The sequence below is a fragment of the Equus asinus genome, chromosome 16 (assembly GCF_041296235.1).
Source record: "Equus asinus isolate D_3611 breed Donkey chromosome 16, EquAss-T2T_v2, whole genome shotgun sequence".
Lineage (NCBI taxonomy): Eukaryota > Metazoa > Chordata > Mammalia > Perissodactyla > Equidae > Equus > Equus asinus.
The window spans coordinates 30,189,632-30,202,578 of NC_091805.1; the positions used below are offsets into that span (position 1 = coordinate 30,189,632).

Consider the following 12,947-nt stretch of genomic DNA (forward strand, 5'->3'; position numbering starts at 1 on the left):
GATCATATCGTCTGCAAATAGTGAGAGTTTCACTTCTTCATTCCCTATTTGGATTCCTTTTATTCCTTTTTCTTGCCTGATTGCTCTGGCCAAAACCTCCAGTACTATATTGAATAAGAGTGGTGGGAGTGGGCACCCTTGCCTTGTTCCTGTTCTCAGAGGGATGGCATTCAGTTTTTACCCCTTAAGTTGACATTGGCTGTGTTTGTCATACATGCCCTTTATTATGTTGAGGTAATTTCCTTCTATCCCCATTTTGTTAAGAGGTTTTATCATAAACAGCTGTTGGATCTTAAATGTTTTCTCTGTGTCTATTAAGATGATCATGTGGTTTTTATCCCTCATTTTGTTAATGTGGTGTATCACGTTGATTGATTTGCAGATGTTGAGCCACCTCTGTGTCCCTGGTATAAATCCCACTTGGTCGTGGTATATGATCTTTTTGATGTATTGCTGTATTCAGGCTGCCAATATTTTGTTGAGGATTTTTGCATCTATGTTCATCAGCAATATTGGCCTGTAGTTTTCCTTTTTTGTGTTGTCCTTGTCAGCCTTTGGTATCAGAGTGATGTTGGCCCCATGGAATATGTTAGGAAGCACTCCATCTTCCCTAATTTTTCGGAATAGCTCAAGAAGGATAGGTATTTAATCCTCTCTGAAAGTTTGGTAGAATTCTCCAGGGAAGCCATCTGGTCCTGGGCTTTTATTCTTTGGGATGCTTTTGATTACTGTTTCAATCTCTTTCCTTGTGATTGGTCTATTCAGATTCTCTATTTCTTCTTGACTCAGCTTTGGGAAGTTGTAAGAGTATAAGAATTTATCCATTTCCTCTAGATTGTCAGTTTTGTTGCCATATAGCTTTTTGTAGTATTCTCTTATAATCCATTGTATTTCTGTGCCGTCCGTTGTTATTTCTCCTCTTTAATTTCTAATTTTATTTATCTGAGCTTCCTCTCATTTTTTCTTTGTAAGTCTGGCAAGGGCTTTGTCAATTTTGTTTATCTTCTCAAAGGACCGTTCTACTGCCTTTTTTGTTTCAATAGCATTTATGTTTGCTCTGATTTTTATTATTTCCCTCCCTCTGCTGACTTTGGGCTTTGTTTTTCTTTTTCTAATTCAGTTAGGTGTAGTTTGAGATTGCTTATTTGGGATTTTTCTTGTTTGTTAAGGTGTGCCTGTATTGCAGTGAGTTTCCCTCTTAATACGGCTTTTGCTGCATCCCATATGAGTTGGTGTGGTATGTTTTCATTTACATTTGTCTCCAGTTATTTTTTTATTTCCCCTTTAATTTCTTCAATGATCCATTGGTTGTTCAATAGCATGTTGTTTAGTCTCCACATCTTTGTCCCTTTCTCAGCTTTTTTCTTGTAATTAACTTCTAGCTTCACAGCATTGTGATCAGAAAAGATGCTTGTTATTATTTCAATCTTCTTAAATTTATTGAGGCTTTCCTTGTTTCCTGACATATGGTCTATCCTTGAGAATGTTCGATGCACACTTGAGAAGAATGTGTATTCTGCTGTTTTTGGATGGAGTGTTCTATATATGTCTATTAAGTCCAACTGGTCTAGCTTTTCATTTAATTCCACTGTTTCCTTGCTGATTTTCTGTCTGGATGATTTCTATCCATTAATGTGAGGTAGAGTGTTGAGGTCCCCTACTATTATTGTGTTATTATTAATATCTTCTTTTAGGTTTGTTAATAGTTGCTTTATGTACTTTGGTGCTCCTGTGTTGGGTGCATAGATATATATAAGTGTTATGTCTTCTTGGTGGAGTGTCCCTTTAATCATTATATACTGCCCCCTTTGTCTCTCGTTACTTGTCTTATCTTGAAGTGTACTTTGTCTGATATAATTATTGCAACACCTGCTGTCTTTTGTTTGCCATTAGCTTGAAGTATCGTCTTTCATCCCTTCACTCTGAGCCTGTGTTTGTCGTTGGAGCTGAGATGTGTTTCCTGGAGGCAGCATATTGTTGGGTCTTGTTCTTTAACCCACCTTGCCACTCTGTGTCTTTTTATTGGAAAATTCAAACCATTTATGTTTAGGATGATTATCGATATATGAGGGCTAATGCTGCCATTTTATCACTCATTTTCCAGTTCTCCTGAATTTCCTTTGTTTCTTGCCCTGTGTATTTTGGTCTACCAATTGAGTTATGTACTTTTTTATGTTGTGTTTCTTTGTTTCTCCTTATTTGTTATTTGTGTCTCTGTTCTGCTTTTTTGTTTAGTGTTTACCATGAGGTTTGTATTCAAAATCTCATATATAAGATAGTCCATTTTCTGATGGCCTCATTTCCTTAGAGTAAAGAGATACAGTCCCTTTCACATTCCCCTCCTGAGTTGTTTTTCTCACATCTTGCTCCATCTTGTGTTAGGAGTTTGTGATTAAAATGACAAGATTACTCCTGTTTTTGGTATTTTCCTGCCCTTTGTCTGTAATGCTATTCTTCAGTATTTGCTAACCTGTTCTGATGTATAGCTGCAATTTTCTGATTTTGTCTACCTGTTTATCTCCTTACTCCCTGCTTTGTAACCCTTTTCTCCCTTTTTCTTTTCCCCCAGTACAAGGGCCTTGAGGATTTCTTGTAGGGGGGTTCTTGTAGCTACAATCTCCCTTAGCTTTTGTTTATCTGGGAAAGTTTTTCTTTCTCATCATATCTGAAGGAAATTTTCACTGGATAGAGTATTCTTGGCTGAAAGTTTTTGTCCTTCAAAGATTTGAATATGTCATTCCAGTCCCCTCCTCTGTAAGGTTTCTGCAGAGAAATCCTCGGAAAGCCTGATAAGGGTTCCTTTGTAGGTTATTTTCTTCTGCCTTGCTGCCCTTAGTATCTTTTCTTTGTCATTCACTTATGCCTTGCAGTTGGTCTTTTTACATTGACATATTTAGGAGATGTACTAGGCTCTTCCACATGGATTTCCATTCCTTCCCTAGATTTGGAAAGTTCTCTGCTATTATTTGAACAAGGTTTCTGCTCCATTCTCCTTCTCTTCTTCCTCTTGAATACCTATAATTCTTATGTTGCATTTCCTAATTAAGTTGGATATTTCTCAGAGACTTTCTTCATTTCATTTTATTCTTAGTTCTTTCTCCTCCTCTATCTGGAGCATTTCAACATGTCTATCCTCAATTATGCTGATTCGCTCCTCTATGATGTCTGCTCAATCATTCAGGAAATCCATATTTTGTTTTATCTTATCCATTGTGTCTTTCACCCTCAATATTTCTGATTGATTCTTCTTTATAGTTTCAATCTCTTTTGTGAAGTAGCTCCTGAACTCGTTGAATTGTTTCTCTACATTCTCTTTTAACTTGAGTTTTTTGATGATAGCTATTTTGAATTCTCTGTCATTTAGATTACATATTTTGGTGTCCAAAGGACTGATTTCTGGGTACTTGTCCTTTTTTCTCTGGTCTGGAGATTTAATATAATTTTTGATACTGCTGGAGGGTGTGGCTCTGTTTTTGCACATCATGGTATTATTTGGTCTCAGTTACTGTCTGTCACCACTGAGTAGGGGTCAAGAGCCATGGATTCTGAGCCCTCTGCATTCTGCCAAGATCCCAGGGACTAGATCCAGGGCTGGGTGGGTGGGGAGAGGGGTCCTTTCTCCTGTGTGCTCTTGGGGTTTTCTCGCTCTGCTCTATCTGCTCTCCTGGGGTGTTGGCTTGATGAGGTCACCCCCTATGACAGCTTTCACCCTGAGAGGGGGCTTCCCTCTAGGCTGTCAGGGCCCTTGGGGAATCTTTGACATTCTAGCAAATGAACATCCCCTCCCCTGTTCCTTTCCTCTCAGAAGTGGCCTGCAGTCCTGGATCCCAGTCTTTTGGGGAGGGAGTGAAGTTTTCTCTTACCCAGTTCTACCTCCTCCAAGCAGGACTCCAGCCTCTCTGCCCAACATCATATGGCTGCGTGGTCTCTCAGATGTCTTTTGTGTTGTGTTTGGATGTCCTCTGTTGGAGTATGAATGTCTTTTTCATTGTATGGTGGAAAGGAGAGATTACCAGGAAAGCTCTCTCTGCCGTGCTGCTGCTATCACTCCAATAGCAGCTTATTTTTAATAGCCCAAAACTGGAAACGACTCCAATGGCAATAGACAGGACAATAGATAACCAAATGGAGGTATATTCATGCAGTGGAATAGCACTCAGCAATTAAAATAAATGATCTGCTGGTACATCAAACAGCTCAGTGAAAGAAGCTGGACACAAGAGTACGTACTATGTAATTCCATTTAAATGGAATTGTGCAAGAGTGAAACTAATTTATAGTATAGAAATCAGATCACTATTGCCTATAAAGGGATGGAGATTGATTGCAAGGGGGCATGAGGGAACTTTCTGGGGTATAGAAATATTCTTTACCTTGAAAGGGGTTGTGGTTACATGGACATATATATTTGTCAAAAGTCATTAATTGTATGTTTAACACGTTTACATACATGTTTCACTGTATGTACATTTTACCTCAGTAAAAATAATAGGAATCCCTTACATTCTGAAATGAACAGGGCTGCAAGATGTATTATGTTAAAAAAACAAACTATAAAGCAGTATGTAGTGTGCTATCTTTTGCATAAACAGGAAATATCAGTGTGGCTTATGGGATTATATGCATATAAGTGAATATATGTATATGTAAGTGTATATAATGGTTGTACAAGCAAATATATATATACGTTTATGTCGTACACGTGTATGTAAATATACATCAAACAAACATGGCCTTTAGCATATAGTCAGAAGGCAACTTTATTTTTGTCTCTCTGTCTCTTTGAATTTATTCAGTGAGTCTAGTTTTTCCCATGAGACCCTTCTCATCCGACTCAGGAGTAGCATCCCTCACCCTCTTCCCCTTGGGGACAGGGATGGAATCACGTAACAATTCTCTCTCTTTCAAAAAAAGGGAAACTTCAGAATTGCTCTTCTATGTGATTCTGTGTTTTTGTCACCTCCTATACAGAGTGAACTTTACTATATCCAAATTAAAAATAAAATCAACCAGTGTTGAGATCCCAGGATAGAATGTAGACTATGACAAATGAATCTAACTCTTACAGATGTATAACGTAACCTCACTGAAGGGAACAGCGAGAACAAGAGCTGACCTAAGTAACCCTGGAAAACAGCTATGTGATTGGATACTGTAAGCTAAAGATGGGACATAAGGAAAAACTAAAACTGTCACAGACCAAAGGAGATATGGCAACTAAATGCAATGTGGGAACAGAAAAGGACGTCAGTGGGAAATGGTGAAATCCAAATAAAGGCTGTGGGTTAGTTAATGGTGCAGTACCAATGTTAATTTCTTAATTTTCACCAATGTTCTGTAGTTACGTAAGATGGGAACCTTAGAGGAAGGTGAGTGATGGGTATACAAGAACTCTCTGTAACACCTTTGGAATTTTTCTGCAACTCAAAAATTATTCCAAAATTAAAAGTTTATTTTTGCAGGCCAGCCCCGGGGCTGAGCGGTTAGGTTCAGGTGCTCCGCTTTGGCGGCCCAGGGTTTTGCCAGTTCAGATCCTGGGTGTGGACATGGCACCACTCCTTAGACCATGCTGAGGCAGCATCCCACATGACACAACCAGAAGGACCCACATCTAAAATATACAGCTATGTACTGGGGGGCTTTGGGGAGAAGAAGAAAAAAATAAGATTAGAAACAGATGTTAGTTCAGGTGCCAATCTTTAAAAAAAAAGTGTATTTTTTAAAATGTTCTGATCTCCAATTCCCAACCCTTTTATACTCTCAGTGTGGGTGAGGGGTTTAAGAATAATCTAACCAGTTCTCTGCACCTCTCTTTTGATAAGCCCTGTGTGGTGGGTTCTAGCATCTTGTTTTGGAGTATAATTTTTATTATATTTTTGCCTCAGCTGCAAACTTCCATTTAAATTCTCAGTTACGTTCACATGTGCTAAAAAATGTCTCTAGAATGATATACAAGAAACCAAACAATGGTGGCCTGTGAGGAAATGTACTTTGGTGGCTCGAGGAGACTAAAGGACAATTTCTCACAGTTTATTCTATTGTACCTTTTGGAATTTGAGCCGTGTGAATGTATCACACTTACAAAATTTTTAATTACAAAAACCCAACTGCTTAGTTGTATTACCCTTCTTTTGAATCACTGTTCGATGACTCAGGAACTATTTCTGTAATGCTGTGTCTTCCTGAGAAAGATTCTTCCATATGTTCTATGTTGTGCTTCAGTGGAGTTTTGGAAGTCATTTTTTCTTCACGGAAATGTAATATTGTTTGCATTTAGGTTCTCCCTTGTTTTATCTTCACACATTCCACAAAATGCTTGGTGACTGCCTAATGTTTTAGCAACTTGTCAGATAATTTGGCACTTCTTGGGTTGAGATTATTTCCACTGTTTGGAGCCCATGGAAAGAAAGAAGAGTAGGATCTGTGAAATTCTTTGTGGCCTCATTAAGAGTCATTAGGGTGAACATTCCTGGGCATTCTTGCATTTCAGGAAGGAGCCCAAAAAGGGTCAGTTTTCTCATCTACCCAGGGCAGTTATCAACCACACTTCATTCATACATTTATCACCTGTTTATTAAGCATTCACTCTGTTTGTAGCAAGCCTCGCAAACCTTATACATCTTCTTAAAAAGGACAGAGTATATGATTTGCAAATATTTTCTCCCAGTTGGTGGGTAGTCTTTTCATTTTGTTGATGGTTTCCTTTGCCATGTAGAAGTTTTTTAATCTGATGCAAATCATATATCCACCAAGGGGTCAATTTCCAAAGTGTATAAAGAACTCATACAACTCAACAAGAAAAAAATGAACAACCCAATCAAAAAATGGGAAGTGGATGTAAACAGACATTTTTCCAAAGAAGATATACAGATGGCCAATAGGCACATGAAAAGATGTTCATCGTCACTAATTATTAGGGAAATGCAAATCAAAACTACAATGAGCTATCACCTCAGACTTGTCAGAATGGCTGTAATTATCAAGACAAGAAATGACTAGTGTTGGAGAGGATGTGGAGAAAAGAGAACCCTCATACACTGCTGGTGGGAATGTAGACTGGTGCAGCCACTATGGAAAACAGTAAGGAGACGTCTCAAAAAATTAAAAGTAGAAATACCATATGATCCAGCTAATCCGCTACTGGGTATTTAGCCAAAGAACATGAAATCAACAATTCAAAGAGATTTGTGCATCCCTATGTTCATCACAGCATTATTCACAATGGCCAAGATGTAGAAGCAACCTAAGTGTCCTTCTACAGATGAATGGATAAAGAAGATGTTATACACACACACACACACACACACACACACACACACACACAATGGACTACTCAGCCATAAAAAAAGACCAAATTGTGCCAGTTGCGACATCTATGGACCTTGAGGGTATTATGCTGAGCAAAATAAGTCAGACGGGCAAAGACAAATGCCATATGATTTCCCTCATATATGGAAGATAAACACATAGATAAAGAGAACAGATTAATGGTTACCAGAGGAGGAGGGGTTAGGGGAAAGGCGAAAAGGGTAAAGGGGCATATATGTATAGCGACAGATAAAAACTAGACTATTAGTGGTGAACATGATGCAGTCTATACAGAAACTGAAATACAGTAATGTACACCTGAAATTTACACAACATTGTAAACCAATATGACTCCAATAAAATTTTTAATAAAAGGACAGAATAAAGTTGGCAGTTTCATTAATACAGCTTCTGATTGATCCAGTGCATATTTCTAACAGTTCCTTAAAGAAATATGATTCTTGTGTTGGAATTGGTAGTTTGTGTAAGGAAGGCCCAAGACGTGAGAGTCAAAACTGTCACTCTCAAATTTAGGCGTCTTGTTTCTACAGGACCCCATAATCAGTATGCCATGCAGAGCAGCAGTTTTCTAAGATGTACAGTACTTTGCAAACAGGATACTCTACCCCTTTTTATTACTGCAGATCTTATGCTTTCTTGGATGTTGAGAATTTTAAATAATAATTTATTATAAAACATATTTATTTAAATATATTTAAATTATAAATTAATAATTTTAAGTAATTGAAGTAATTAAATGAATCTCTTTGCCCTTTGTCCTCTTATTTTTAGCAAGCCTTTTCCTTTGTTTAACCGGTGTATCCCTCAAACGCCTGAGTGCTACTCCGTGTTTGCCTCTGTTTTGATAAATGATGTGGATGCCCTTCATCGAATCCTAAGTGGAATAATGTCAGGAAGAGACACAATCCTTGGCCTGTGTATCCTCGCATTAGGTAATGTTCAGTTAATTTTATTTCGGTGTCTCTTTATGCCAAAGCTTCTAGCATTTATGTATGTTGCACACTGAAAATTAGCCTCTTGACTTAAATATAAAACTTCATTTCATATGTTTTCTTTATGGATATTTTCAGTATTTCAGGTTTGAGTGGGGAAGGGGCAATAAGATGGGGAAAGACCAGCTGGCTCTCTGCCAGGAGACCTCATTGGGTGGGGGGTCACCTTAATATTGTGACCATGTTCCAGTGCCTGGTACTCAGCTCTACGTAAGGGTGGATGTGCAAAGCAGATCACCAATTTGTGAACTGGCCATGAAAAGCACAACTGTCAGGGGGACCAGAAACGCACGTCTTCTGGCCAGTGTACCCTCTTCCTATAGGCAAGCTGGATCAGAAGGCTGCTCAGTGAGCAAGGGAAGGAGACGTGTGCATCCATGTTAAATAGCATCAGATGGCAACGGCCTGATGTGTCCAGCTCCTCCGAGGAATGTGCCTGCTTTGGGTTGTAGGAAGGTCCAAGGCTTGAGCTGGGATGTGCCTCTTCTGGGCATTTCTAGAAGCAGAGACCCACTCTTGACCCTTGACTTCCCATTTTCTATGTTTCAGCTTGATGAGCCCCTTTAAGAGTCACTTTCTCTTTGAACAAGTTAATACACTCTGCTGCTTTAGGCACTTGTAACGGCCTGTTATCTACCAGCTTCCCCAGTGGCTGCCTCCCTACCTCTTGGTTGAAAGAACCTCTTTGGTCAGCTGTTAACATAATTTTGCCACTTTACAAATTGAGTTTTCCATAATTTTGTTACCAAAAAGTTTCTAATTCCTGAATGCTTGGGCATGCTTAACTAGTCACCATTATGCAACTTCCAGACTGCTTATGACCCAAATGTGCCAGGCAATGTGCTTACTCTTAACTCATTGAAACCCCCTCAGAATCCCATCACCGTTTGTAGGAGAGGAAACTGAGGCTTCGCGAGGTTAAGAGCCTTGGCCAAGGTCACACATCCAGCAGAGTGAGCAGCAGAGCTGAGACCCAGCCCAGATCTGTCTGATTCCCAAACCAAGTTCTTAACCACTACACCAAAATATCTATCTGTAATCCTGATTTCTTGTTTAGAAGAAAATAAAATAGCATATATAGATTCACTAAAATACTTAGAATAAATCCATAAGTTTAAAAACCCAAATATTGGAAAATAATAGGCAGATTTTTTACGCATATAGCTTACCATAGGATTAGAATCTTAAATTTTTCATTTTTAAAGGCATTAAGCTTTCCTTTTCAATATTAGTGTCTGAGAACATTTAAAGTTAGAACTTTACGTAAGCCCAGTGTGAAGTCAAAAGAGTTAAGTATGGTAAAAAAAAAAAAAAAAAGGTTCATTTGGACTTAAAAGATTTGGATATTTGAGAATAATACCTGCTTAAAAAAATTTTTTTTAGTTCAAGTAGAATGCTAGCACTTTCAGAGACCGGCTTACTGCAGCCGACTGAACTGGTGTTGCTTCAGAGAGTACCCTGGATGTGTCTTACTGTTTCTGTCCGGTGTTTGGTAAACGTCCCAAGATATTTAGAGACTAAGGGAAGTCCTCAGCCCTGCCTCTTCTGGAGGGGTTAGTCAGTATAGTCCGTCACTGCCCTCCCATCTTGGTTGCTGTTGGGTTTACATGTTTTGCTTAATTTTTCAGCCTTGTCTCTGGCCGTGATGTTCACCTTCCGATTCGTTACCACCCTTCTCGTTCACATTTTCATAGCCCTGGTTGTTTTAGGATTGCTGTGTAAGTATTTCTACTTGATCTCTTTTTGATTAAATGAAAAGCCTTCCCACTAAGTGTAGAACTTAAAAGTTGGCATTTTTGAGCTAAATGGGGTCTCAGAGAGTCTCTCCTCCAACCCCGTCATTTTACAAATGAGAAGACTCAGGCCCAGAGAGGACAAAGAGGATTTCTTAGGCCTCATAGATAATTGCAGAGTTGATGCCCAACTTATTGTCCCGTCTACGTTATGCCCCCTCTGAGATGAGCCTGCCAGTTAAGTGGTCCTGGTATCCGTACCATTAAAAGAGAATTCCAACGCCTGTTGGAAGCATTTTAAAGGATTTCTTCTGAACTTTCACATCACCCGTTGGCACCTGGTGCCCGCGACTGTCATTCAAAGACTCCACCCCGTCTGAAAAGCCGCAGGTCCTGACCTGGGGCAGGGTCCTGGGGAGGCTCTCTTGTGCCCACTGTTCCCTTTGTGTTACTGGATTGTGAGTCCATCCAGGGGTTGTTGGGAAAGGGGTCTGAGAGGCAGGGACAGGCAGGAAACTCAAGGCGGCAGCTATTTACCAACTGCTGTGAGGTGTTTTAATTTTTAATAATTGGTGTGACCGTAGTGTTTCATTCCCCTGAATAATCAGTTCTCCTCAGAACTTGGAGCCCTACAGCGCCCAGGTACACAGCATGCCTGTGCTGAAGGACAGGCACCATGGCTTGTGAGGGACGCTTTCCTCATCTACCACATAAAGACCACTCTGACCTTCCTGTAGTCACTGTGGATGTGGCGTAGGTGGCATTTAGTACCTAAATGGAGAGCATTTGCAGTGTCAAAGTATTCGTCTGGTGTTGTGGCTGCCAGGCCGACATTCAGGCTCTCACAGGAGTTGTCACCACAGAGCTCATTTGGAAATTTCAGACTTTGGACTCTAATATTGTTCTTCTCACCATCCTGGTGCAATTTCCTCCTGCCTCACACCCAGACCCAACCTGTGGGCTAGACTGACGGGACACACCTGTGTTCTGGGGTCAGCTTCCTGCATCTCCCAAAGACAGCCAACCACTGAAGGTCTGGTGGGTCCTCAGGGGGCCACCCTGGCCCTGCCCAACTCCTTCAGAGGGGCAGTCTTTGCCTGTAAAGCCCCGGGGATTTGAGCCCCACTGCCTGAGCAGGGCCACCTCTGTGGGGTGGTTCCCTCATGCCGTGTGTGCTGAGCCCCACTGGTGTTTTGTTTTCCAGTTGTCTGCGGTGTCTTATGGTGGCTGTATTACGACTATACCTATGACCTCAGCATAGAATTGGACACAGAAAGGGAAAATATGGAGTGTTTGCTGGGGTTTGCCATTGTATCCACAGTCGTCACGGTAAGAAACAAGTAGCCAGCCACAACTCCGAAATCCAAATAATTGGATTTTAACCAAAAACCACTAGAATTTATTTGTCTCTCACCTCCAAATGTGCATAAATATGAGTGTAGTGAATGTATATACATATTTAGTGCCTTGTTTTTATTTGAGATACCTACGTAGGAATAAATCAAAACCTTCAAAAATAAGGAAAAGATCTTACTTCTCTCCGAGTCATTTCTGCCATCTCTCTGAGGTTGATTCGTTACCCTTGAATACGGTGAGTGGTGCTCTAAGGTGGAGGGGTCAGACTCACGACAGTGCCTATTTCCTGTCTGTGAGGAGAGGCCCCCTTCCAGCCAACGGATGCTCTGCTCCCTCCAGGCTGTGACAGCTCCCACTGCCTTTGAACACAGAGAGCCCTTTGTTTCCAAACCTCCTGGCCACTGGGTTATTTTGGTTTTCAGAGAACCTGCCGCCTCCTCAGTGAACTCCGTAGTTGAAAACAGGCAAACACAGAACGTTGAAGCAGCAGATACTGGTTGTTGGGGGAGGGTGGTTGGCAAACGAAAGTCATTCGGGTCACACCCCAGGTGGTGTTAGAAGTGCTAGAACCACAAGGCCCTGGTAAGGGTCTGGAATTGATTCCAGGTGACCCATGGTCATCCTTGCTAGTGTGTTGCTTACTGTTTATGGAAGAGCAACAACCAGGGGTTTCCACAAGCCCATTAATCTTTCAGCGAATAGAGACTGTCTTGGCAACTCAGTTCTCTCTCCTAAGGAAATCCTTTGGTTCCCATATTTGGTACGGTCTTCACATTTTCTCCTTTCTAGTGATGTTTCAGGGTTTGTGTTCTTCACATAAACTGCATTTCAAGGAGCAAGGCTACGAGAAAGCAAAGCTCCTCATTTGTCCTGCCTCAGCCAGGGACCAAGCGCGTAGCTGAGCCGGGGCCTGTGAAGGAGGCTGGAGAAGAAAGGACCCCCTGCACCCCCAGGCCGGGGCTGTTGGGCCTGGGGATGGAGGGAGCAGGGCTAGAGTTCCCGAGAGAGCCGCTTCCTCCCTGAGCCCTCCACAGGGCTTCCTTTGTCCTCACACACTGAACCATTGATGGCCACCCAGATGCCAGGGTCAGGGGTGAATTTTCCTCCTCACTGAGTGTAAGGTTAGGAAAGGAGAGGCTGTGAGAGCAGAGAGAGGCTGTTTTCACCTGTGTCGGTGAGGAGTGCGAAGGCTGGTACAGAGGGTAGAACTAAACCACAGCTCACACACCATTCATTGGGCACCTACTGAGTTTCTACCAAGTACCAGTTCCTGGATGAGCTTATCCTCATAAAAGCCCCAGATTCTTTGTCATCGTTGCTGTTTACTGAGCCCCATTCTGCACAGGGCTCTGCACTAAGTGGAGCTAGCAGGACACATCACACATAGCACATGCCCTGTGGTAAGGTGAATTACAGGCAAACACCATGACATGGTGCATGGGAAAAGGGTCTGGCCTTTGCAGTCTCAGGCCTACATTCAAATCCACGCCCCACCCACCCACCCACTGTGTGACCTTGGAGAAATACCTGGCCTCTG

At 41.3% G+C, this 12,947-nt stretch overlaps 1 protein-coding gene across 13 annotated transcripts in view; it reads left to right on the forward strand.

Annotated features, from left to right (window-relative positions):
* Nucleotides 1-12,947, forward strand: part of SLC44A3 (solute carrier family 44 member 3) — an 80,732-nt gene that overhangs the window by 16,878 nt on the left and 50,907 nt on the right. For all 13 annotated transcript variants that reach the window (XM_044749607.2, XM_070486879.1, XM_070486876.1 and 10 more), the window contains 3 exons: nt 8,101-8,261; nt 9,950-10,039; nt 11,259-11,383. In XM_044749607.2, coding sequence (XP_044605542.2) covers nt 8,101-8,261; nt 9,950-10,039; nt 11,259-11,383 — 376 coding nt within the window. The remainder of the gene's footprint in view (nt 1-8,100; nt 8,262-9,949; nt 10,040-11,258; nt 11,384-12,947) is intronic.